The 26,251-nt window shown below is 42.6% G+C and overlaps 2 protein-coding genes across 17 annotated transcripts in view; one reads left to right on the plus strand and one right to left on the minus strand.

Annotated features, from left to right (window-relative positions):
• PLAGL1 (pleiomorphic adenoma gene-like 1) overlaps positions 1-20,103 on the plus strand; it is a 43,413-nt gene extending 23,310 nt beyond the window's left edge. For 4 of the 16 annotated variants that reach the window (XM_011962020.1, XM_011962026.1, XM_011962027.1 and 1 more), the window contains 2 exons: positions 1,673-1,746; positions 17,750-20,103. In XM_011962020.1, the coding sequence (XP_011817410.1) occupies positions 17,754-18,989 (1,236 nt within the window). In that variant the 5' untranslated portion in view covers positions 1,673-1,746; positions 17,750-17,753 and the 3' untranslated portion in view covers positions 18,990-20,103. Of the gene's footprint in view, positions 1-1,634; positions 1,747-11,620; positions 12,096-17,749 lie in introns of all 16 variants that reach the window. The other 12 variants (XM_011962013.1, XM_011962017.1, XM_011962014.1 and 9 more) reach the window with 7 other exon arrangements.
• A 1,980-nt stretch (positions 20,104-22,083) lies between these two features.
• Positions 22,084-26,251, minus strand: part of ZC2HC1B (zinc finger, C2HC-type containing 1B) — a 74,520-nt gene continuing 70,352 nt past the window's right edge. The window contains exons 7-8 of the mRNA XM_011962030.1: positions 22,700-22,784; positions 22,084-22,288 (exon numbers count right to left, since the gene is read on the minus strand). Coding sequence (XP_011817420.1) covers positions 22,714-22,784 — 71 coding nt within the window. The 3' untranslated portion in view covers positions 22,084-22,288; positions 22,700-22,713. The remainder of the gene's footprint in view (positions 22,289-22,699; positions 22,785-26,251) is intronic.

The following is a 26,251-nucleotide window of genomic DNA, read 5'->3' on the forward strand; positions in this document are numbered from 1 at the left end:
CTGCTTTATTAAATCATCATATACTGCACATGATTTTCCCCCCAGGTCGGGCCTGCCTTGGGCTCTCTGTTGCATTGTTAACTATTTAAGCATTAGACTGGTGCAGAGATGGCAGGTGGGAAAAGCTGAGGGACTTGATCTCCTCCCTGCCAGAGTTCTCCTCTTTCACGAGTGCTGCTTACATTGAACAGCTTAAGAATAAGCTCCTGTGTGAGCCCTCGGAGGCCAAGGAGTATTGTTGAATTCAGAAAGGAATCGCTTTCTTTTTGTGATAATTTGAATATTTTCACAATGAAGCTAAGCTACTTCTTGCGTACCTCACGTTATGTGCACCCTTTCCTGGGAAGCAGAAGAACCGCTGCCTCTTTGAATACATTAATTGGTATTGTCTGTTTGTGAGATGGGTAGGCGCAAAGGAAGAATCATCTGGAAGAATTTTACTCTTTTGCTTTAATGTCTTTTTAAAGCTCTTTCAAAAAAATTTTTATACAAGCCTTTGGAGACCACCCAATTAAACCACCACAATAAATGTTGAGCATTTTGAGAAAAGAGATGGACCATGAAGATGATTTGTAAAGTGTTTATACAAGCAAAACAAGGAATACGTTGGAAACAATTTCCCTAAATGACTCAGACAAATAACCTGCTCACCTCCAGTTTTTTCCTGTATTGTGATGCATTATTTTTAAAACAGTTGTCCAAAAATGGCCTTGATTTTTCCATTTTTAACTTAAAAGGATGTTATCATACAAAATAAATGGACATAGCCTTTTTGATCAAATTCACAGAAGAAAATAGGCAAGTGAATAAATCACTTAGGTGAGATATTAATTGGCTTCATTCCATAACAGATTTGCCTTTGTACTAGTTAAGAAAATTCTGAAAAGCTTTCCTGTAAGAGGAGCAATTGATTGGAATAGTCTTGGTAGGAAGAAGCCAAGTTTGATAATTACTTGGTGAACAGAAATGCTGGTTTCCAAATGCTCATCAGGGTTCAGTGGCACAAAGCTGGCTGTAGACTTGGCTTCCGTAGATTTGGTAAAAACATAAATTCTTGGGGTCCCAGTGATGCTGTGTTAGTCTGCACTGATTTGCCCTGTGGCCACCGAGGAATCTGTATTTTTAAAAGTGTTCCTTGCTGATTCTAATGCATAGCCAGGTTTAGTAACCATTTAATTCAATATTCAATGTGGAGACTTCAACCTTCTTGCACTGCAAATTTGATAAATATTTATTTATATGGAGCCCCTTTGTTGAGTGCCAACTGGTTATTTGCTGACTTTCTTTCAATTCAGAATTTGTTTTAGGTTCTGTTATTGCATAGATTTGCATACCTGTTTTATGGTATTTTAATACTGTTGGTTTAAAAAAATACCATTTCCTCTGAGTGCTGTTTTGAATATTTTATGTAAGCAATTTCATGTGTTCTTTTTGTTCCACTTGCAGAAAGCAGGGGAAAAGTTGAGAGTTTTTCTTAATCCAGTTGCAAGTAGGACAAAGGATATAAGTACTTAAAGATCATCTATTAAAACGCATGAAAAAACACTAGAAAATCTCCTCTGCACATTGCCAGTTGTGTGTGTGCTCTAGAAGTGAAGCTCAGCGGGTAGCATAATGGAGGAATGTTTTCCTAGCTTCATTCCCTGACGATGTACAAGGTCTCTTCTCACAGGTTTGAATCTTCAGACAAACTTCTGGGAGGACTCGGTCCCTGCCTCGCAGCAGATGTTTCCTGTCACTCAGTAGGTGCGCATGTTTTAAGATTATTTCTAGTTGGGCATGTTTATTAACGATTGCTTGGAAACACATCATAGGCAAGAACATGCTGGAGGTTCAGGGTACTTCAAAAAGGTTCTAGTAGAAAATAAACACATTTCCTCCACAGACTGCAAAATACCCGAGAACAGGGTTCTTTTAGCCCTTTCATTTTTTAAAGCTCAGTGCACATGCGTTTCAGGGAATTTGATGATGCAGTTAGCAACTTTTCATGACCTCTGCTGTCCCACATCCACAGCCTAGTAATACACATAGATCTATGGAATTTTCTGATGACAACCCTGTCAGTTCAAAAGAAGAAAGCTGCCAACACTCCTAACTTGTGTACACAGGATTTGTAAGAGATTGTCCTCTCTTTGTGGCAGATGTAGACTGAAAGATAAGCCTGGGAAAGATGCTGGTCACATCCCAGCCACACGAGGCAATCCAGTCATACTTCCTGAGGCTTTATTTGAAAACACTGTTGTAAAAGCTGAACTTCACTGCTCACGTAGACAGTGTGGCTAGACGGGATGGCAAAGCGTAAGTTGAAAGAGCACTTGGCTTAGTTCAGAACACCTGGGAGCAAATAATGATATTAATGGAAGCTAATGCCTTTGGGGCACTCACTCTATGCTAGGCGCTTTGCTTAGAATAGTGTATTACTTTGCAGTATCTCATTAGTCCATGCTTAAGGACAGTAAACTTAAATCCTCTGAGCCTCAGTTTCCTCATTTGTCAAATGGGGACAATGATGCTTTTCTACCTATCTCTTAGGGCTGTGAGATGGAAATTATTAGAATAGCATGAGAAAGCTTTATGAGCTCAACTGAAATAGTTTATTAAATAGTATTCTGACTCCTACTGAAATACAATATTGTCACTAAATATTTTGATTTATTGACCAAGAAATTGAAATTAATCCCAACAGGGCCAACATATCTACTAGGACCTGAGAGAGGCACTAGCAGTTCTAGTTAGGGCTGGGAGTCGGGGTGAAGTGGGGGAGAGTCTTGCCTGTATCTTCTGTTTACAGTGCACCTGACATTAGAAGACTAGGAGTGCTAGCCAGGAAGATCCTGGAATGTGTCTGCCCAGTATTCAGTGGCGAGTCCATGGGAGGCGAACAGGTTGGGGGTGGCTAACACAGCAGGCCTTGTCTGTCTCAGGAGCTGAAGGGAGCCAGCCAAAGCAGGGTGGACAGTATGACTGCAAGGCAAGCAGGGGAGGAAGAGCCACTTGAGACATTGCTCTCGGCTGCTGGGGAGGAGCTGCGAGCAGGCAGCGGTGGGAAATTGAGGCTTATTGTGAGCAAGGTGCTGGCCTCCAGGGTGACGGGGAGCGCAGAGCAGCACGTGAAAGCCGCCTGCGGATGAGCCGGGAGATGGACCACACATGTGGATTGCAAGGACAGCTACTCAGAGAGTTCACATTCCTCCCCCAGTGAACTGGGTATGATTGTAATGGTTTGTTAAACAAACAAAGGACCTAAAGCTGTGAATGGGAGAGAAAAAAGACTTAAGGTGAAAAGGAGAAGAGGCCCTGCTTGCTAGTGTTCCACTCTTTTTAAGCTTTCTCCCCCATTTCCTTAACATTCCTTTCCCCTTTCAGAAAAGCCAGTGTTGTCGCTTGGAAAACTTGCCTTGTCCCTTCAGTGCCATTTTCTTTTAAAATGGAAACCCGATGAAATGTTAATCAGTTTAAAAAGAAAAAAATCAAGAACCAGGATAATCTTAAAGGACCAGTGATAAATATCTTTATTTCTCAAATTAAGTATTCCTGGATAAACAATTTGCTTTGCATCCTTTGAATTTATTGGACATGACATGGAAAAGCAAAGAGAAAATTCTCAAGCTTCTGGCAATAATTGTGTCTAATAAAATATGGCCTGTGTCCCGAGAGGCAGACAGGCATGCTTCTGGAGGAAGTGGAGTGAGCTTTGGAACAGGTGCAGCAGCTTCACTTTTCTCACATAACCATGCATGTGCACAGTTTACTATAAGTTCTGGATAGTTCTACATCGAGCTTGAAAAAAATACTGCATGTTACTTTAAAACTGCCCATCACATTTGTGTCTAGGGCAATCCAATTTGGTCTTGGGTTCATCTCATGTAAAAAGAACCAGTTAGCATTTCAGAATAGTACCTTTCAATCTGCTGTTCTCTCCAGGTAACTGAATTACCATGTGGGAAGGATAAGTGATTATATGTAACATTTTCCTCTCTGCAATTCATCTGTAGATGGGACATCCTCACTTTCACTGGGTCCCAGTTCCCTATAGGATAAACCCAATGTCCCCTGCCAGGTGCGCTATCCCTGTTATTGGTCTTCTGAATCGGGCCCTTCTCCTGTTGATCCCAGCCAGTCTGCACCATGTGTTCCACAATGCCCCATACTGCTTCATGACTCCGAGCTCTTCTTCTCCATTCTCCCCTCTGCGTCTGCAATATACCTCCTCCCTTTTGTCAACCTGGTATACTCCTAGACTCAGCCTAAATAGTCATTATCAAACTTTAGAAAGTGCAGATATTCAAAAAATAAAATTAAAAAATGAGGTCATCTATAATTCCACTGTCAAGATGCCTTGCTGCCATGTAGTTATCTGCACTTCAAGGCCTTTTTCTGTTTATTTAGTGATATGTTATTTTAGGATCAAACAGTCCACCCAAGTCTTGAGCATCGTTTCTAGATCTCAGATCCTTCAAGGTCATTCAGGTCATTTTAACTCACAAACCGGGCATCCCATGGTCAATGTAACTAATATGCTTTTCACATTTCTCTTCTCAGTGTGAGCCTATATTCTCACGCACTTCCTGAGAAAGAAACAGGCTTTTCTTTCCCTTGAATGGTAACCTTATTGGAAAAATAATAGGTCCTGCTGCTAATTAGAGCTGCAGTTCCTCCATGTCCTATAGTTAAAGTCCCAGGAAAAGAGATCACCGCCATCAGCTATAGAAGCAGACCCTAAAAGGGCCTAAAGGCGAGACTCAAGGGTTTCTAGGGAGGGAGGAGGGGGATATATTTTCAGCTGTCATAAAGGAATGATCCCCGTTCCTGACTATAACGATTAGAAAATCTTCCCCTAATACGAAAGGCTCTTGTCTGGATTTTGGAATTTGCTCTCCACCCCTCACCCCCCACCAGGCTACTGAGAGTCTTCTGTAATAAATAGTCCTCTTCAAACAAGGCAGTCCCATCTCAGCTTGAGAACCAGGCCTGGGCTTAACCCTTGCCTTTCTCAATGCACACATCTATTTTACTTACTTGTAGACATTTGGTTTTTTGTTGTTGTTGTTGTTGTTGTTTTGTGTTTTTTTTCTGTGAATGTTTCTATTTAAAAATACAATACATATGGTAGGGAGAGGTGAGGAGGCGTGTTAAAGATCTAAGAGTATGCAACAGTATTTCTTTTCCTCTTTTTTTCCCCTGGTGGGTACTATACTGGATGACCCATCTGGAAGAAGGCCTTTGGCCCTTTCGTGGGGATCCTGGCTGCACCAGCCCCTTGCTTCCGTGCTGTACGGATGAGGAAGGCCGGTGGTGGAAGTGGCCCCAGATCTGTGAGAGATGAAGCACTTCTGTGGTGTCAGATTCCAGCTCCCTGCTCATCGGAGTCATCCCTTCCCTCTTGAATGTTTTATTGGCATCCTCTACCTACCTCTACCACCTCACTCCATCTCCATGTAGATGCAGTCAGGGGCTAGCCTGAAAAATCATCCCCTCTCCTTTCATGTTTTTTGGCGTAATGATACATATTTTAACCATTTAGTCAATGAATGTTAGTCTCTGGATTATGTTAGCTGAGTTATAAGAGGTTGCTTCATGGTGTTGACTCTCAGATGCTCTCTGGGTTCTCAAGTGTTCCCCTTGAAAGTCTGACTCAAATGCCTGTCCCAGCCCCTGGGGTCTTGCACTGCCACTGCCTTTTTGTTGGTGTTGTTGTCTTTAAAAAATAATATCCTGCTCTTCTTTTAAGGACCTCTGTTCTCTCTAGGATATTAATGATTCTTTTTTTGAAGTTTCCTTCCCTCCATAGCCTTTTTTTCCCCGTTAGTTTTTGTGTCAGTTTTCCCTATTAAGTGCCTTCCTCTGATTTCTGGTGATCCTTGGCCTACTGATTTGTGAGTCGAACCAGTAAAGACCTGATGGGAGCTTTGTATACTTCGGTGGGGCTTGTCAGCTGGAGCCTTGTATAGGGTAAGGTGGCGAGCCCTGGAGGAATCCCCCTTTGTCCTTATGGTTTGCTCTTTTCTCTTGGGCTGGTCATCTTCCCAGGGAAGACTCCTCCATCCTCCTGCCCTGAGAGAGGGGACATTCACCCTGTGTCAGAATACTCCCCCACTTTCATACACTCTCCATAGTGAGCACTTGTGCTAGGGGAAGGAAGGGCAAGTGCCCCACTGCAGGCACCAGGAGAGGTCAGGAGGGCTCAGTGCTTCAGTAACAGACTTTCACCTGCTGCTTTCATACCTGTTTCCATCCTCACTTCCAGAAGTACTTACTGTACCAAATTGCGGAGACGTATGGTAGATGCTGCAGGGTATAGCAAGTTGTTTTGTTGCCTCTTACTGCTGGCTTAAAGTTTAGCTTTCTTAGGATGGCCAAGTTGATCACTGCTTGTTTACCTGCTTTTTAGCTTCCAAAATTTATTGTTTTCCCCCTTTTATATTAGGCTGTGTTTTAGAAAAATCCCACCATTACTGTTTTAGTAGAATTTTTGGAAAGACCAGAGCTACATGCTTTTATTCAATTGGCCATCTTTAACTAGATGTTACACTATTTGTAAACAGAACACACCCTGTCCCTTTGCAGATGTTCTGGCTAGGACGTGGATTTGATGTTCCAAAGCTGTAGCATCATCATCTGGACAGCTTTCTCAATTTTCTCCCTGAATACTAAAGAAAGAATTCACTTTGTCTTTCTTGTTTATCTTAAGCCTCATTTCTTAGAAAGTAAGAGCATAGTCACTGGGTTAACAAAATTCAGTCTCTCAAGGTGACAGCTGAAAAGAACCTATAGGCAACAAACCTGATGGCTCAGCAGGTGGCTCTCTCAGAGCAGAATAGAAGGGCAGGTAGTGTTTCCTGCAATGAGGATAAACTAGAATGAAAGCTCTTCAAACACATTAAGGTGGAGATCTCTACTGGGCCTCACTGTGTGGAGGAGGAACTCATGTCTCTGCCTGGGAGTGACAGAGAAAAGTAGAAATTTGCCAGGTAGACTAAGGGTTCCCAGGACATTCCAGGAGGGAGAAAGCCAGAAGCGTGAGAGAAAGTAGCACTAGAAGGAAACAGCAAGTGGATTAAGCTTTGGCCTTGCCTTTAGGCCATGATGGGAGTAAGGTCCGCAGACGTGGCAGCCATGACTACCTGGAGGTTCTGGACATCACCTTTCTACTGATGACATTTCTAAATAGCTTTTTAAAAATTTGATAGAGACTGCTACCAAAGTCCTTCAAAGAACTGATATTGAGAAAAACAACTGTGTTGGAAGACCAAAAGTGGAAATTCAATTTCCTCTCAGAAATGGGTCTTGCATTGATTGGTTCAGTGGGGACAATAGAAATAGAAGCCAAAAGTCACAGTTTATTTTAAGAATGTTGTAAAGCAGTTGTGCCCCCATTAGATGATTGTGTTACGTAGCATTGGGGAAGTCCTGGAACTACACGTGTGTTCTGACTTCCCCCTCCACCCTCGTATACTCCTGTCCCCTGGGAACACAGTCTTTCCTGGCTGTTACCATATATATATATGTTCTTCTTCCAGTCTGATCATCTCTCATCCCCAAAATAATCAACATGAGCAGAACGAAGCAGATGGCACAAGCCTTCTTTGGCATACTGGCAGATCTGTATCACTCAGTATTTTTAGAATCAAGGGGACTGAAAATTATGTCCTGAGATGTTTTGGGGTAAGACTTACTATCTTTCCAGGGTGACAGGTGTTGAAACAGCATCATATTTAAGACTCAAATGCAATCTCCATGTGAAGTCAGAACAGACTGACTCTCATCAGGACCATTGCTCTGTCAGTTCTGTTAGGATCGATGGTGGTCTGCCAGATAATAGAAAGCTGTCCTAAGTTGTTTTAAGGATGTGGCCAGAAAGTGCATCGGGTTTCAACCAAAGATTGGGCTCATCAGTAAACAGCCAGAGCCGATCAAGTGCATGGTGATAAGAGATGTTGTATATATCCACACAGTTTTTTTTTTTTTTTTTTTTTAATAACTAAGCTTTGACCCTCAGCCACAAAGAGTTTATAGTCTGTTGGGGAAGGCAGTCTTATTTTTACAGAAGTTTATTATTATATCATGAAAACAAATATTTGTATTCTAAGGCCCATATTGAAGAAATACATAGTTATGGTGATTAAAAATTACTATGAACTTGAATTCATTAAGGACTCTCTGAAGAAATTAAAGAATGTTCACTATCATATAACTAATTTAGTTCTGAGGACCAACTTTGCACTTAGTGTTAGGCTAGGTATATTAAACACACGAATCTGGAACTCAAGATAAAGCCTTGGGAAAAGATATTCATGAAATAAGCATAAAAAAGAGAGGCTTTGTGTTTTGGTCTTTGAGGGAAATGTTTTGGTCTTTGAGGGAAACTTGAAGTTGGAGGAAATGTGTCGCATCTTTAAATAAACCATGGCCATGTCTAACACTCAGACTGTCACCTTCATCTTTGAGGGCTCAGGGGAAATGTAGGCATGGGTGATGTCTATGACTGCTGGCGTTTTGAATCTAGAGAAGAAGTGGCTGGAAAGAGATCTGGAAAACCTCATTCAGTGCCAAAGGGCAAGTTTTTCAATTGAATAAGCTTTATTTTTTTCTTTGTACTCCCAGTGCGTTTGGTAAGCAATTAGTCAAGGTTTACATCTGCTGAGAAAGAATGCCGGCGTTTTACTTGCCACCTCTTGTGTCCTTTCTGCACATGTGTTGTCCAAACTGCCACTTCTTTCTATATAATTGATACAGTATAGCATCCATAGGGAGAGAATGTGTCTCTTTCCCGTTACATCCATAGCTAAATGGTTAGAACGTGAGCTGTACATTGACACGTGGTTCTACAGTACTTTTAATCCCAGTGTTTCATAAATACTGCATATTTGTAGGGTGTTCATTTAGATTACAGTGTGCTTTCACATCCATTTTGTTTCAGTTAATTGTCCCAGCAACCTGTTTACATACATCAGGTAACTATCACAAATGAGGAAACTGAAACTCAGGACACAGATAACATGGATAAGCTGGAATTTGAACTGGGGAATCTTTCCACTGGATTCACAGAACAAGTGGCTGGATTTACAGCTTCAGGGTAAACACCTGAGGCTGAATCAGTAGCACAGTTCTGTGCAAGGAAAGCACAGCCTTGCTTTCATCTCCTTTCATGGGGATACCAAGAGCCTGCCTGTGCCATCCAGTACAGGGGCCACTGGCTCTATATAGCAATTTAAATTAAACTTAAAGTAAAAGATTCAGTTTCTCAGAGGCACATTTTGAGTGTTCTATAGCCATCACATCTGTAACATTTCCAATATTGCAGAAAGTTCTGTTGGACATACTGGTCATCTCATAAAGCAAGAGTTGGGGAGAATCAGCTTACTGAGATAAGTTGGAAAAAGTATATATGCAGGGCCTTAAGTAGGTGAGAGAAATACAAAACCTTCCCCAACAAACCAGCTCCTTCTCTGAAGGGGCGAGTGGGATGAAGGCTATTTTGAGTTCAGTTATAAAGGGAAGGAGAAAAAGATGCATTTTCAAACTTCATATTCTGTGTGTGTTAGTCTTTTTTAATTAAAAAGAACACAGAGCAATTCCAAGTGAATGAGTGTGTTTTATAGCTGGGCCGGTATTACGGTCAAACTTAGGCTGGATGAGAAGTAGAACAGCTCATGATACCTAGCAGAGCAAACTCGGCAGGCGGAATAGAATTCCTAGAAGGAGTTATTTTGTTTGTAACCAGGGCTGTTGAGGATTCCTCAAGGTAGGGCCTTAGGCATGAACTAGAATACTGGAAGGGAACCAGGGGTTAGGGGAAAGGGGTTTGGACAGAGCCAGGACAGGTAATTAGTTAAAGTCACACATAATTGCAGAGGTTGTGCGTGCTGCTAGAATCAAAGCCATCAGAAAGAAGGCGTGGTGCCAAGGTGCTGGCCGAGGATGCCTGTGTGTCCCCTGGTTTGGATTAGTGCTGACCAAAGGTGCCTAAGTCAGCTTTCAAGTTTCCAAGTGGGTGGGGCAGGATGGTGAGGGGCATTTGCTTGGCACTGTGAACTCTGTCCAGACACTGAAAACATCTACAACAGAAGATGAGGAACTCTACAAGTTTTCTGGAATTTTTGCTGGTTAGAAAAGGAATATGTGTTTGGTTATGTCTGTGTACTATGTAATACTATATTTAAACATGCTTAAACTGTTATTGCAATAAAGTTTCATCTAGTTAGACTCATACTTTCTGATCTGAAAGTAACCAAAAAGGTAAGTAAAAATTAACTTTTAACAATAAAGAGCAACTCTAGAGACATGGCAATAAATGACTGCAAGGAGCAGGGAGGGTTTTAAGGACTCACTGCAATTGGTCAGCTTACCATGAGTGCTCTGCCTACTGGCAAAGTTCAGCAAATGCTGGCCTGTGGACAAAAGCTACTTAAGTGTACTTCACCTAAGCATACAGTACTCTTACTTTTTTTAAGTATGGGCACTTGAAAGGTGAGCATTTACCCACCTGAGAATCTCTCTCTAGAATAGCACAGGGTGGTAGTGATCCACGGCCTTACCCTGGCAGGTAGTGGCAGGTTGAGGCCAATTTGAAACCTGCTGTCAGAGTCCAGGGATGAAACGTAGGGGGCTAATCCCGGTCCTGAGAGTGCAGCTAGGAGGAGACATCTCCAAGTGTAAGTTTTTGGAACAGTCTCTCAGCTCGGCTGGAAAGCCACCCTAGTAAGTGAAGTATTGTTCATGATGCAGCCTCAGACGCTTTAGGTTCCTCCAATGATGGCCAATTGGTAGAAAAAGAACATGGTTTTTGGTGACTGTGGCTGAGTCAGAAGGGTGATAATGATTTGGGTGTGAGACAAGTTGGGTTTGAGGAGGCAGTAGGCCCACCTCCTGGAAGTGGCCTACCAGCAGGTAGCTGGATGGGCCCTCCAGGGTAGGGCCAGGGAATGAAGAAAGGTCCACAAACAAAAGAGGAAGAGATTAGTAGAACTTACTAGAGGATGGTGCCTACAAATCTGAATGTGGCCTGAGCTGGTTCCTGAGCTATCAGCTTTGTGCCGCCACATCAGTGCAACTAGACAGACTAGACTAGCTTTATGCACATTCTGTTTATATCAGCCCTTCTGCAGAGTAATCTTACAAACAAATTAACTTAGGTATATACAAATTATTTCTTATCCTCTGGAAGTTTAAACAGGTGTGATAAGCAACTAATGTTATGCCAACAATGAGTGAGGAGGAAGAGCCCATGGTTTGAATAAGCATGGGTGATGTTTGTTTATGGACCAGTAAAAACACTTGAACACACTGCGGGAGGATTTTGTTGTTGTTGTTGTTTTCTTCTTTGGTCAACTGAGCTTCACACTGACCTGAAATAGACAATACTGGATCTGTGGAAAGAACTGTCCTTATCAGAGGAAAAGTGTGCTCCACTGGCCATCAGTGCTTGACTCCTCACACTCTGAGAAGCCAGATGTGTAGATTTATATGCAGACGGCCCTCTCGCAGGGAGAATTATGTTCCATGAGCACCATTTAAAGGGACGTGGTGATTGTGGGTAGTTGATTCTGAAGCGGTCAGGGAGGAAAAGCGTTGTTTTCAAATGGCTAATGCAAGAAAACTGTTCCTCTTCTCTCCACAGCCAATCCGGGGACCCAGGACATGCCCCAGCTATAGTGATGCAGATTACCTTTCTGCTCCTGAATCGCACCTGTGCCTCAGACTTTCTCCCCCCAGCTTGAGACTGCATGTAAACTGGGATGTGTGAAAGCAGGAAGCAAAGCTAGTGACAGCTGAGAGGCCCATGTCTGGGTAGAACCAGGCCCACGATGCTGCCTTTCCTGTGGTCTGGAGTTCAGCTGCAGGGACTCTGCTGATGTGCCCAGCACCATCCTTCTGTTTGTGCTTAAATGGCACAGCATTTGGTCAGCACATCTGAAAAGGAAGGTGTGAGAAGCAAAGCCCATGGCCACGTTCCCCTGCCAATTATGTGGCAAGACGTTCCTCACCCTGGAGAAGTTCACGATTCACAATTATTCCCACTCCAGGGAGCGGCCGTACAAGTGCGTGCAGCCTGACTGTGGCAAAGCCTTTGTTTCCAGATATAAATTGATGAGGTGAGAGGCTTTAGCAAAGGTATGCACTTTTAGAAGTATGTTTAAATGGCTTTTCTAGCCCTCAGACCACACGATGCAAGGTGAAAGGAACACAGGATACGGATGCATTTTAGCCTTTGAGGGATTCTTTAAATCTGCATCCAGTGATTCCTGTGGTTTTATGTGACAGTCTTGTTATGTAGCGTCAGTTCATTCTTTCAACAGAGATTTCTTATGCACCTACAATATACCAGGCCTCTCCCCATGGCTGGAGAAATAGGACAATGCAATTAAAATGCAACCTCACTGCTTTGACAGAGCTATACAGGTGGGAGAAGTTGTTCTTCACTGCCTGATGAAACCTGGGAAGGCTTCTCAGATGGGGACAATCTTTAAGCTGTGACACAATGAAAGAGGAGGAGGCAGAGAGGATGTTCTGGGAAAGCCATAAGTCTTGGCCTTAAAGCACCCATGTTCAGAGGGTACTACCCGAGGAGGAGCAGATGAGGCTAATAGTGCAGGCAGGAAGGAAACCACATATAGCAGGCCTTACCTCTGTCTGAGAGGGTTTGTCTCATTCAGGTGTGTAAGTAGTGAAGTAATATGATTTGTTTAGTATCCTAGAAAGAGGACTCTGAAAATAATTTGAAGAAGTGGCAGGTAGGCTGATTTGAAACCTGCTCTCAGAGTCCAGGGATGAAATGGAGGGAGCTGGTCCAGGTCCTGAGAGTGAAGCTAGGAGGAGACATCTCCAAGTTGAAGTGTTTAGAACACAGTTTCTCAGCTTGGGTGGAAAGCCGCCCTAGGAAGTGGAGTTCAGGTGGGATGCAGATGAAGAGCATGTGCATTTAATCAAAGTTTTAAAGGCATCCATGACACACCAAAGGATAAAAAGCACTGTTTTAACAGACGAGTCCTTAAAAAAAATTACATTTAATCTAAGTTATTTATTGAATGCCTGTTAGGTACCTACTTCCATGAGGGATATGAACACATTTGATGTAGTTTCTACCCCCCGAGGATCTTTTTAATATCACAGGAAAGACTCCGTGTACATGCAGTGGCTGTGCTGCACAGTACCGGGACTGGTAATGAGCATGGCGTGTGTTGTGTCTGCACTCAGAGCCACACACATACCGCGCCCACTCACATGCGCTGCTTTTGATACTTGGTTAAGGAAAATGCACCATTTGCCCTTAATTTCATGAAATAAACTTTGAAGTTTCAACTTTGACTGTTCACATACAAACGCCTGGAGAGAGCCAGGCTTTAGCAAGTGAGACTTTCCATCTGACTGGTACTACCATAGACCACATTATGAAATCTTGGAGTGACCCTGGAGGAAGGCACTTGAAAGAATTGAAAAGACGGAAATTATGCTCCTGGCCCTTAAGAATACCATTGTTATACATAATGTAACGTAATAAGTTGGTTTTAAAAATTAGCCTGCAAATGCTGACGTATTTTAAAATTCAAATGTCTTCTGTACATGGGCCCCCCTCTAGCTGTCACGAGCAGAAGTACTGAGTGCCGATCATGTGCATGATTTTGTTGCAGAGGCTCCCTGTTTTGCATGAAGCTTCTTGCGTGTGCGTAGGGTAAGGGTCCTTATCCAAACATGAGAGCAGCGCTGGCTGTAGCTGAGTCACAGTGAGGACACTAAAACTGTGGATAAAGACTGAGACACATATAAGAGATTAATGTTTAGAAAAGAAGAATTAGTGGGGTAGAACTATTAGGATTACAGTTGACCCTTGAACAACATGAGTTTGAGCTGTGCGGGTCCGCTTATACACAAATATTTTTCAACCAAATGCAGATTGAAAGTACAGTATTTGCAGGGTGTGAAACCTGTGTATACTGAAGGCTGACTTTTCATACACACGTGGTCCACAAGGTGGACAGCAGGACTTGAGTATACGTGTATTTGGGTATGACAGGTAGAATCAGTACCCCGCATGTTCCGAGAAATAATTTACTCTGGTAAACTGCACTGAAAAAGAAGTCTTAAGTCATGTTTAGAAGGTAGTTGTTCTGAGCAAGGAAAATGGCTTGTTCAGTTAAGGGCGTAAAGAGAGGCAAAAAGGGAAACTGTCAGTGTACTTTATGTAAGAACCACCTTCCCTACCTCAGCCCCCAGCATGTCTTGCCTCTCTTGCCTGAAGCAATGATATAATAAAGGACTGGAAGAGTGTGAGATGTCAGGATGCTTTTGGTTTTGCTTTTAAAAAAAGGATGATACGTGTAATCCCAGCACTTTGGGAGACCAAGGTGGGTGGATCATGAAGTCAACAGATAGAGACCATCCTGGTCAACATGGTGAAACCCTGTCTCTACTAAAAATATAAAAAATTAGCTGGGCGTGGTGGTGCACGCCTGTAGTCCTGACTACTCGGGAGGCTGAGGCAGGAGGACCACTTAAACCTGGGAGGGGGAGGTTGCAGTGAGCTGACATCGAGCCACTGCACTTTCCGGCCTGATGACAGGGTGAGACTCCATCTCAAAAAACAAACAAACAAACAAACAAAAAATGATGGGGCAACAGAGGTTGAAGGAAAAAATAACTGACTTGATTAACCAGAAAACATAATGTGGGTCCCAGTGCAGCAAATAATGAAACCAGTTAGAGACAGCAACAGGCAAGAAAAGATGATTTGGCAAGGTTGGAAGTCCTAATGTGAGCAATCAACCTCTAAATAATTCTAAGATCACGGATATGATCCAGATGATACCCAAAGATGGTGGCATTGGGTACTGACTCTAGGACATGCTAAAGCTGTTTACATGGGTTATAAGGTAAGATGAAAAACTGAGGGAAAGAAACAAGTCGTAATTTCAGCTATAGGATGAGAATGTTCTAGATCAGGATTGTTGCATAAGTAAGTTAAGTAAGGGATAAATTAAAAGGGAAAGAAGTAGATGCCAGGCAAGGGAAAGAGTCAAGCAATTCAGAAGTGTGGGAGCTAGTGAAGTTTGGAAGGCAGTGGTCTTGCTCAAGTACTACTGGGGTGTCAGCTTGCACCCCACTTACAGGTAGTACAGGTGTAGGACAGGAAAGAGTGGGTAGGAAGTAACCAGGTGCAGTCATTAACCTGGTATTGATCTACCCATGGGTGATAAATGAAATCAAATCAGATGAAAATCCTCTATAATGAAAGAAAAGAAAGAGGTACAAACTGACCCAAGAGCTGTGGGTCACCAGTACTGGGCCAAAAAAAAAAAAAAAAGTTTAAATACCAAGTGTGTAAGCCAGCCCCACTTCATATTTATTCCTGTGATATATGTATACATATAGATATCTTGTAGAACAACATGGCTATTTGCCCTCTAACATGCTCTAAAAACCCTTTCTCCAACCTGTGCATTTATTTAGATAGACCTAGAACGTGGAGACACCAGCACAATCTGATTTCTCAGATGCCCATCGTGTTGGTTCCTGTCCCTGCCTTACAGTACCCACCGTGTTATCATTTATGTGCAAACCAGCCGTGGTATCCTGGAGGGAAGGGAAGGGGTGCACACAGCAGGCTTTTTTATTTTTTATTTTTAATGAAAGGAGGGAAGTATGAGGTTGTACTTTATTTTTAAGAAAATGACAGTTTGATTCAGATTAGCTTTATATTTTTTGAACTGGCTTCCAGTCGGCCTCTAGGTGGGGGCCTCCACTCAACAGCTGCTGTTGTAGACCCCTCACCAATCCTGACTCCACAAGAGGAGCAGGAATAAACAGTATAGGGCAGATGTTGGCTGAAAGGTGTAATTAAGTATACTTTTGACTTAAACATACTGTCTTAAAGAGATCCTATCTCTTTTACGGAATGAGTTGCTAGAAATTCTTTTGTATCTAACGTGAAAGCTCACAGGGTACAACTGCACTTAAATTGTCAGTTAGGACAAGCTTTAGCCTCTCATGACAAAACCCGTAAAGGAGGTAACTGCCCTGAGGAATATGAAGCTACAAGTTGTAATGAAGGATTGTTTTATAGGAGATGCTAACGTATATAGTGCTCTGCGTTTTAGTTATTAAAAAGAACCCTTTTAGGCCGGGCGCGGTGGCTCACGCCTGTAATCCCAGCACTTTGGGAGGCCGAGACGGGCGGATCACGAGGTCAGGAGATCGAGACCATCCTGGCGAACACGGTGAAACCCCGTCTCTACTAAAAAATACAAAAAAACTAGCCGGGCGACGTGGCGGGCGCCTGTAGTCCCAGCTACTCGGGAGGCTGAGGCAGGAGAATGGCGGGAACCTGGGAGGCGGAGCTTGCAGTGAGCTGAGATCCGGCCACTGCACTCCAGCCCGGGCGGCAGAGCGAGACTCCGCCTCAAAAAAAAAAAAAAAAGAACCCTTTTAAAGCTTAAGGATGACAAACTCAGGGTTTCCTTATCCACTGAGCTTTTAAAAGCCAATGTTGAGTTTAGATGTTAGCAATTCAGTGGAACTGTGAAAGAGATGGAATTGTGATGGCTTTCCATAACAATTTCTTCTTCACAAATACAAAATAGCTATTTTGAAATTCCAAATTGACTAGACGGACTATGGCTTGTCCCTGAGCCATTGTTGAAGACAGACTTACAACTCTTATTAGGAGTAGCAGCTTCATATTTAAAGAAGAAAGTCTTTTTGAATTTTGCCAATTAAATTACCAGTGACCTTTAAGAAGTAAGTCGAAGGTGTCTTAGAGGGAAAATCTGAAGTAATGGAGACAGGCAGCAGCATCAGAGATAAGAGCTGATAGGCAAGCTTTGAATGAAGGAAATCAACACAGTGGTGAGATCTCACGGCGGGCAGAGGCTGAGGCTGAAAGCACAGGCAGGGGGCTGATGTTCACAGTCCTATTAGACACTTTTCTGAGGTTAAGGATGGACTTTTTAAGAGGCTCCTAAGAGTTACCTGTCCATGGCCTGAACTTTCTGTCTCAAACAACAGAAACATAGGAACTAGGAGCGATAACCTAAAACTGGGGCTTTATGTGGTTCTGGGTAGCAGGCAAATTGAGTCACTTGAATTTCCAGAGTACAAAAGACCCCTTTAACCCCTTCCTGAAAAATATTTTTCATGGTCACATATTTTTAAATACTTGCATACTTTGTTTAGAAATCTGTATACATCTTTAAGAGAACATTTAAAAAAACATGTTCTCTTAAAGAATATTCTGGCCAGGCAGGGTGATTCTTGTCTGTAATCCCAACACTTTGGGAGGCCAAGGCGGGAGGATCACTTGAGCCCAGGAGTTTGAGACCAGCATGGGCATAGTGAGACCTTGTCTCTACAAAAAAAAAAAAAAAGAAATGAAAAATTTTAAAAATTGGCCAGGCCTGGTGGTGTGTGCCTGTAGTTCCAGCTATTTGAGAGGCTAAGGTGGGAAGACTGCTTGAGCCCAGGAGGTTGAGGCTGCAGTGAGCCATGATCAGACCAATGCACTCTAGCCTGGGCAAAAGAGTGAGATCCTATCTCATAAAATGTTTTATAGGTGTGAAAAATGTATTATGGCTTTAGTATTGCTTGCTCTTTTAATTACAAAAGTTTATATATTTGGAAAATATAAGAAAGAATTTTGAAAATTATACCAAGACCCAGAGAAAACTATTAACATTTTGATATAATATTGTTTCTACACCTTTCTTCAGCTCTTTAAAACAACTCTGTATTGTGAAATTTCTCCTTCTGCTCCTAGGCATATGGCTACCCATTCTCCCCAGAAATCTCACCAGTGTGCTCACTGTGAGAAGACGTTCAACCGGAAAGACCACCTGAAAAACCACCTCCAGACCCACGACCCCAACAAAATGGCCTTTGGGTGTGAGGAGTGTGGGAAGAAGTACAATACCATGCTGGGCTATAAGAGGCACCTGGCCCTCCATGCGGCCAGCAGTGGGGACCTCACCTGTGGGGTCTGTGCCCTGGAGGTAGGGAGCACCGAGGTGCTTCTGGACCACCTCAAAGCCCATGCGGAAGAGAAGCCCCCTAGCGGAACCAAGGAAAAGAAGCACCAGTGCGACCACTGTGAAAGATGCTTCTACACCCGGAAGGATGTGCGACGCCACCTGGTGGTCCACACAGGATGCAAGGACTTCCTGTGCCAGTTCTGTGCCCAGAGATTTGGGCGCAAGGATCACCTTACCCGGCATACCAAGAAGACCCACTCACAGGAGCTGATGAAAGAGAGCTTGCAGACCGGAGACCTTCTGAGCACCTTCCACACCATCTCGCCTTCATTCCAACTGAAGGCTGCTGCCTTGCCTCCTTTCCCTTTAGGAGCTTCTGCCCAGAACGGGCTTGCAAGTAGCTTGCCAGCTGAGGTCCATAGCCTCACCCTCAGTCCCCCAGAACAAGCCGCCCAGCCTATGCAGCCGCTGCCAGAGTCCCTGGCCTCCCTCCACCCCTCGGTATCCCCTAGCTCTCCTCCGCCACCCCTTCCCAGTCACAAGTACAACACCATTTCTACCTCATACTCCCCACTTGCAAGCCTGCCTCTCAAAGCGGATACTAAAGGTTTTTGCAATATCAGTTTGTTTGAGGACTTGCCTCTGCAAGAGCCTCAGTCACCTCAAAAGCTCATCCCAGGTTTTGATCTGGCTAAGGGAAATGCTGGTAAAGTAAACCTGCCCAAGGAGCTGCCTGCAGATGCTGTGAACCTAACAATACCTGCCTCTCTGGACCTGTCCCCCCTGTTGGGCTTCTGGCAGCTGCCTCCTCCTGCTACCCAAAATACCTTTGGGAATAGCACTCTTGCCCTGGGGCCTGGGGAATCTCTGCCCCACAGGTTAAGCTGTCTGGGGCAGCAGCAGCAAGAACCCCCACTTGCCATGGGCACTGTGAGCCTGGGCCAGCTCCCTCTGCCCCCCATCCCTCATGTGTTCTCAGCTGGCACTGGCTCTGCCATCCTGCCTCATTTCCATCATGCATTCAGATAAATGATTTTTAAAGTGTATTTTTTGTATTCTGGAAGATGTTTTAAGAAGCATTTTAAATGTCAGTTACAATATGAGAAAGATTTGGAAAACGGAACTGAGACTATGGCTTATTCAGTGATGACTGGCTTGAGATAAGAGAATTCTCAAACTGCATGTATTGTGCCAATCTGTCCTGAGTGTTCATGCTTTGTACCAAATTTAATGAACGCGTGTTCTGTAATCAAACTGCAAATATTGTCATAACCATCCAAAATGACGGCTGCTATATATAAGTGTTTGTCATATGGAATTTAATCGTAAGCCATGATCATAATGTTAACTAAATAACTTTATGTGGCACTGCCTAGTAAGGGAACTATGGAAAGGTTTGGATCTCTCCAAATTGGGAGAATTTTAAAAATAAGAAAATAACCTTTATATGATATATTATGACTAGGCTGTGTATTTTTTTTCAGGGATTTTTCTACCTTCAGGGTTGGATGTAGTTTAGTTACTATTACCATAGCCAACCTGTAGTTTTACATATACAATTTCTTGTGGAGCAATAGAGTTCTCCATTTTACAGAAGCATTTTAAACGTAGTTTGAATATTTTCCACAAGATGCTGCAATGTGAGTTATCACTTCATTTATCTTAAAGACTAAACTGGTTGTCAGCTACATCTGACAGAAAAAAAAATCACTGTGTAACCAGGTTAAGTGGTAAAATAATCCAGGCGTCAGTCAAAGGCATTTTGCTGACTATAATATTGATTATATTTTTAACAGGAATTTAAGAAAATATTACTGGAATTAAAAATATATATATTAAACAAGAATTTTCTTTGCTCTGTCTAGCTTAAACTACTACTCAAGCTGCTTAAGTTCTTAAGTATTGTTTTTAATCACCAGTAAATAAGTGCATTTGTAATTCATCAGTTTGTCATTATTAGCTTTTATTCAAAGAGGATTATGTTTTACAATGTAACTATAATCTCTTGAATTTGGTATCTTATTAATGAGTTTTAAAGATGTAAAACCTAACCTTTTTTAAAGCTCCATTGGCTTATGTTTTTAGAGGCTTTCTTTTCCATAAACATATATCTTACATATAATAAACTTTTCAAATCTTGCAATTTGTCTTGATTAATTTTTCATACCGCTCCACCTGTGTCAACATGAACTACATACACTCAGATCAAGACAGAAAACACTTCTGGCTCCACCTGGCTCCCTCCTGCCCCCTCCTGCCCCCTCCTGCCCCCTCCTGGTCATTACTTCCCCCACAGGAACTACTGTTTGGAGCTCTACTGAGCATCTATTAGAAACTTCACTTTTATTGAGTAAAATAATTATGACTTAAGATAGAAGCTTATATGCTTCTGTTAAATTCACAGTGCTAAGATCTTATTTCTAAAAATACTGTACAATATTTTAAATCAGTCTATAATGTGACATAATTTATTTCTAATATATAGATCAGAATACTATCTACCAGAGTTTAGTCTAACCTGGGCTACCATGATTCACTTTTACAATGGTGTTTACCATTAATTTCTAGCCAAATTAGAAATTTACTTATTTCTTATTGGGATTTCCTCAAAGTATTATGCCCCTTCAATCTGACAGGCCTATTTCTGTTTATTTTACCACTAAATGGGGTGGGGGTAGGTAGAGAAAGGGAAGACGAATCCATCTGTCTATCCAAGAAGCCTATTGGTCAAATGTGAGAAAAACCTGACCCACTCACAGTCCTTAACAATGATGCTGATGACCACTTAAGGGGCAAACCGCTACCCAGGGTTCGAACTGAGAAGGAAGCATAATCTGGGAGACCCAGCTGCCAGACAGACCTGGGTCTTTAAACTACAATGAAACCCGCGGGGAGGAAATGAGACAAAGTGATGTAAGTTATTCCATTAGTAGGAGTCCACTGCTTGGGGATGTTTAAGTCAGTTCCCGTATCCCCTGTTTGTTCTCAGAGGCAAAGCAATCTCCGAGAGCAGAAGGGGAAAAAGGAGTAGCTCATCTCAGATAAAACCTCCTGACATCCATTTATAGAAGCTTCCATAGATACTTTTACATGGCTTTCTACTGTCTCCTGTCAGTTCCACAACACATACTTGATTTTCCTGAACACAGAATATAACATTTGGAGTTTGGTCCCCAAAATACAGAGCATAAGAATTTCAGATATTCTGCATTACAAGCCGGGGTAGGCTGGGATTCTCCTACTTACATTTGGACAGAAAGAAACGGTTTAATTGTCCTAATTAAAATTTTACGAGGTTAAGAAAAAGTTCTTGGATTTAAAAGTATAAGTACAACTGACTCTACAAAAAGAGGTCTATTGACCCTTAAGATTGCAAAGAGGCTGGGCACAGTGGCTCATGCCAGTAATCCGAGCACTTTGGGAGGCCAAGGCAGGCAGATGGCTTGAGCTCAAGAATTCAAGGCTAGCTTGGCCAATAGCGAAACCCCATCTCTACAAAAAATATAAAAAATTAGCCGGTTGTGGTGGCGCAAGTCTGTGGTCCCAGCTGCCCGGGAGGCTGAGGTGGAAGGTACTGCTTGAGCCAAGATCCCACAACTGCAGCCTGGGTGACAGACTGAGATTCTGTCTCCAAAAAAAAAAAAACACTGCAAAGAGAAGAGAGAGTCACCTCCCAACAGAGCTCTGTATAAATCAATGCTAATGAAATGAATAGATAGCTTCTGATTTGGCCGTGATAAATAAATGCCTTGAGGCCACTGAGAACATTCTTCCCACAGGATGGAAGATTTTGGTAATCTTTTCTCCTCCACTTCAGTGTTTCCCCCCAAATATGGTCTGTGTGACTGGTATATGTAAGACACTTCTACACAGTATATACATAAACATTTAAAATAAGAATAATAGCTATAATTTAATACTTACTAGATGCCAATATCAAAACTGAAATTTCACAGCTAGTACATAAAATGAAGCTAGTTAAAGAAAGATTTTCCTAGTAAGTAAATAATGTTAGTACTCCAATTACTAGTCTACTAAAAAGGTTCTAATATCAAAGCAACATTGTCTTTAAAAACCCATCAAATGTCCAATTAAAAAACATCAAGTGAATTTGAATCATGCATTATACAGGTTGATGTGTTTCATGCTTTTGTTTTGAAAAATTCAAAGGGAGTAAATAAACATTTGAAGATAGTTTTACTTGTTCTAAGTGATGCTTCAAGAATAATCGAGGGTATATAAACCGACGTCACATCTACCGTTCCCTCCCCTTAGGTGGCATTCTGGGGTACGCAGCCATCCAGGCTGATGGGTTTCAGGGAGCCAGTCTGAAAGCAGAAAGAAGAGGCATTTACTTTAGAACGTCATTGTTTCCACATTGAGAATGCTAAATAACATAGGCCTCTTTAGACTTTTAATTGTTTTACAAACAATTCACACTCTCAGGGAACTATTCTTTTTGAGAGTAAGTACTTAGAAAAAGGGACAAGGCAATAACCTTTCCGGTCAAAAGTGAAGGATCATTCCCCTTTCCTATTAAGTCATAAATCAAAAACTGAATATCCTCTTTGAACTGTATGTTTAACAGAAGAGTCAGTTTCAAGAGCATACATTTTGTTAACCCAATTTGGAGTTTGTCCAAACGTCTCTTCAGTTTGCCTACTATGCATCCGTTCTCTTAAAGGTCATTAACTGACCAGGAACACCTGGATTAGAGGTGATTTTTTTTTTTTTCTTACCTGGCTTCTAGGAGTTAATCTTTTTTAGAAGATTTACTAAATCCTTGCCTGAGTTTTGCTCCAGAAGCAGGGTCCATAGCTAATCCTTTGCAAACACAAACAGATTTGTTATTATGTCAAAGCAGAACATTACCAAGAAAAAAAGACATGATTGTGAAATCCCCACATGGGTTCAAAAGTTTCTATTCTTCCTTTTTTTTTTTTTCTTTTTTGGTGAGAGGTGGGGGAGTGTTGTGGGGAGGGTAGTAAGGGTGGGGTAGCTATAGACAAATACCCACTCTCTGGCCTGAACCAAATAAGGAAAACAGGGGCTCCCTCAGGTGTCTTCTTTCCTCTTCCCCTAGCCTCTGTTTATGCATGGGCTTTGGACTGTACCTCAGGTAACCCATCTTTTATACACTAAGACTTTTGACATCCCCTCCACTATTGCCCCAGCTTTCAAAATGGACCCTGATATTTTGGATCTTCAAATTCTTTGCTAGCCCTCATATGAGAAGACTTTGCTAAGCCTTATGGAAGCATAAGCTTCTTTCCCTGCTTGAGGTTGTCTACGTGACAATGGATTCATTCCGCAAACAGTATTCTTTTCCCTTGAGCCCAGCAGCGCTGTTAGGTATGGAGATACACAAGTTTATGGATATGGGCACACCACAGCATGGCTTAGTTTTGACCACATCATAGGGGACAGGATTCTCAGAGGTTCTCTTTTGTTAAAAAATAAAAAAGGAACAAGTCCCCTCTGTCCTAAGAAGCCTCCTTTCTACTCAGTGTTTTATGAAGGAGCAATAACAAGGAAATTGTGGATCAAACTCTCAAAGGATAGGAATAGAAAGAGCTTTCAGTGTTAGTTTTACTGAAACATAAACTGGTTTTACTTCTGCCAAAGAATCCACAACTGACACTTTAATGCTCAACAGGTTTGCTACACAAGTAAATTAGGTAAAGAATGGAATGCTAGTGCAGGTAAAATGCTTAACTTGATAAAATTCCACTGGCTCTAGAAGTAAAGTAGAGCCCACACCAGCAAAGCTGTACTAATGCAGTCCACTACTAAATATGCAAAGTAATGCAGGTCTAGATCCCAGAACTACATGCTCATCATGACATTAGTCTCTGTACAAAGATCTTGGAGAAGCAGCTTCTTGGCAGTACCTTCCAGTGTATTTATCACTCATATAACAAAAGCCTCCAGAAAACAGCCACCAGTACATATTTGCTAACTAGGCTATACACTCATTTCCCATCTGAACATTAGAATCTTTTAGGAATGCAAGAAGAGCCATATCTTTCTCTAAAATAATTTCCAAATATGTATCAATAGCCTTCATATTTGTATTTTTGGACCCATTTCTCCCAAGCATACAAAGCTTTGGGAAAAAGCTCTGCCCCTTCCTATTAAGTAGCTTGTCCATGTTGCTTAACCTCTCTGTGCTTTCCTCATCTGTAAAATAGAGATATGAATAGTACATTGGCCTCCTCATGCTATTGTGGGAATTAAATGAGTTCATACGCCAGTTGCTTAACTGGCATGAGAACTTCACTTAATACCAGGTGCTCTTTTGTATTAGAAGTTTTCCTGTGCATGCTATGTCTTCTCATAAGACTCTGGGATCAATAAGGCTGTTGACTTGTACATGCATGCATCTCCTCTGGTAAGAATTTTAAAACTTATATGTGGGAGGTAGGAGGTACTAAATGCTTATTTTACTCAAGAGAGTTGAAGGATGTAAGTCAGAGTTTTAGGAGGCTAACTGCTATCTAGATGAAAGACAACAACTAGATTTGTAATACATGATACTGTAAAAAGATATTATTTTAAAAAGAAGACCTAGCTCACATCCATAATGCCAACACTTTGGGAAGCCAAGGCAGGAGGATTGCTTGAGCCCAGGAGTTCAAGACCAGTCTGGGAAACATAGTGATACCTCACCTGCACAAATAAAAAAATTATCTGGATACGGTGATGCATGCCTGCCATTCCATATACTCAGGAGGCTGAGGTGAGAGGGTCACTTGTACCCAGGAAGTCAAGTCTGTAGTGAGCTATGATTGAGCCACTGCACTATAGCCTGGGCAACAGAGAGACCCTGTCTCAAAAAAAAAAAAAAAAAAGTGACAGCAAGTGGCCTAAACTACTGATTCTCAATCTGAATATATTAATAGCAATAGCAAAAAAATCAACAACAGCAATTTTTAAAGACCTTTATTTTTATGGGAATGGCATTGCATAATGAAAAAAAAAAAAAAAAACCTCTCATGAGCTGCCCTGCCCCTGCCACAGAAACCCATGCAAAACCTCACTGGACCTGAGGACAGGACCACCCACCCTGCTGGTACCAACAGACATTGACTGGGGGCCTGGGGATTGAGCAGCCCTGACCACCACAGCCTTGCGCCCACCATTTGGAGGCTGATGACAGGCTTGACCCATCTGGTGTCATGCCCAGCAGTGCTTCTGTGCATTGTTGGGGCCTGGGGATCAACTCACTCTGCCTGTGATCAGCTTCTACCCCCTCCTACCAGGTTCCTGAAGGTGAGTCTGCTCAGCCTGCTGGCACCTGCATATATCATCCATGGACTTGGAGATTGACCCACCCTGCCCACAACCACCACCAGCATCAGCAGCATCCACATAATCCTCCTAAGGGACTAAGGATGGAGCCACCCAGCTTGCTACTGCCATCACTAGTACTCTATGGATGCTGCCTAGGAGCCAGTGGGTTGGTCTACCACCATGATACTATTGCCAATCCCATGCATGCCACCCAGGAACTTCTGTAGACTCCTCCTCTGGGGACAGGGAATAGCTAAACAAAAAGCAGCAGAAACCTTGGCAGAGGTAAATACCCCTGTCTGACAGCTTTGAAGAGAGCAGTGGATCTCCCAGCACGGAGGCTGAGATCTGAGAATGGACAGACTGCCCACTCAAGTGGGTCCCTGACCACTGAGTAGCCTAACAGGGAGACATCCCCCACCAGGTGCAGACCGACACCTCGCACCTCACACCTCACACGGCGGGGTACACCCCTGAGACGAAGCTTCCAGAGCAAGAATCAGACAGCAGCACTCGCTGTTCAGCAATATTCTATCTTCTGCAGCCTCTGCTGCTGATACCCAGGCAAACAGTGTCTGGAGTGGACCTCAAGCAATCTCCAACAGACCTACAGCTGAGGGTCCTGACTGTTAGAAGGAAAACTAACAAACAGAACGGACACCCATGCCAAAACCCCATCAGTATGTCACCAGCATCAAAGACAAAAGGCAGATAAAACCACAAAGATGGGGAAAAAGCAGGGCAGAAAAGCTGGAAATTCAAAAAATCAGAGTGCATCTCCCCCTCCAAAGGAACGCAGCTCATCGCCAGCAACGGATCAAAGCTGATCAGAGAATGACTTTGACGAGAAGAGAGAAGAAGGCTTCAGTCCATCAAACTTCTCAGGGCTAAAGGAGGAACTACGTACCCAGCACAAAGAAACTAAAAATCTTGAAAAAAGAATGGATGAATGAACAACTAGAATAATTAACGCAGAGAAGGTCATAAACGACTTGACA

The sequence above is a fragment of the Colobus angolensis genome, unplaced genomic scaffold (genome assembly GCF_000951035.1).
Source record: "Colobus angolensis palliatus isolate OR3802 unplaced genomic scaffold, Cang.pa_1.0 Scaffold58, whole genome shotgun sequence".
Taxonomy (NCBI): domain Eukaryota; kingdom Metazoa; phylum Chordata; class Mammalia; order Primates; family Cercopithecidae; genus Colobus; species Colobus angolensis.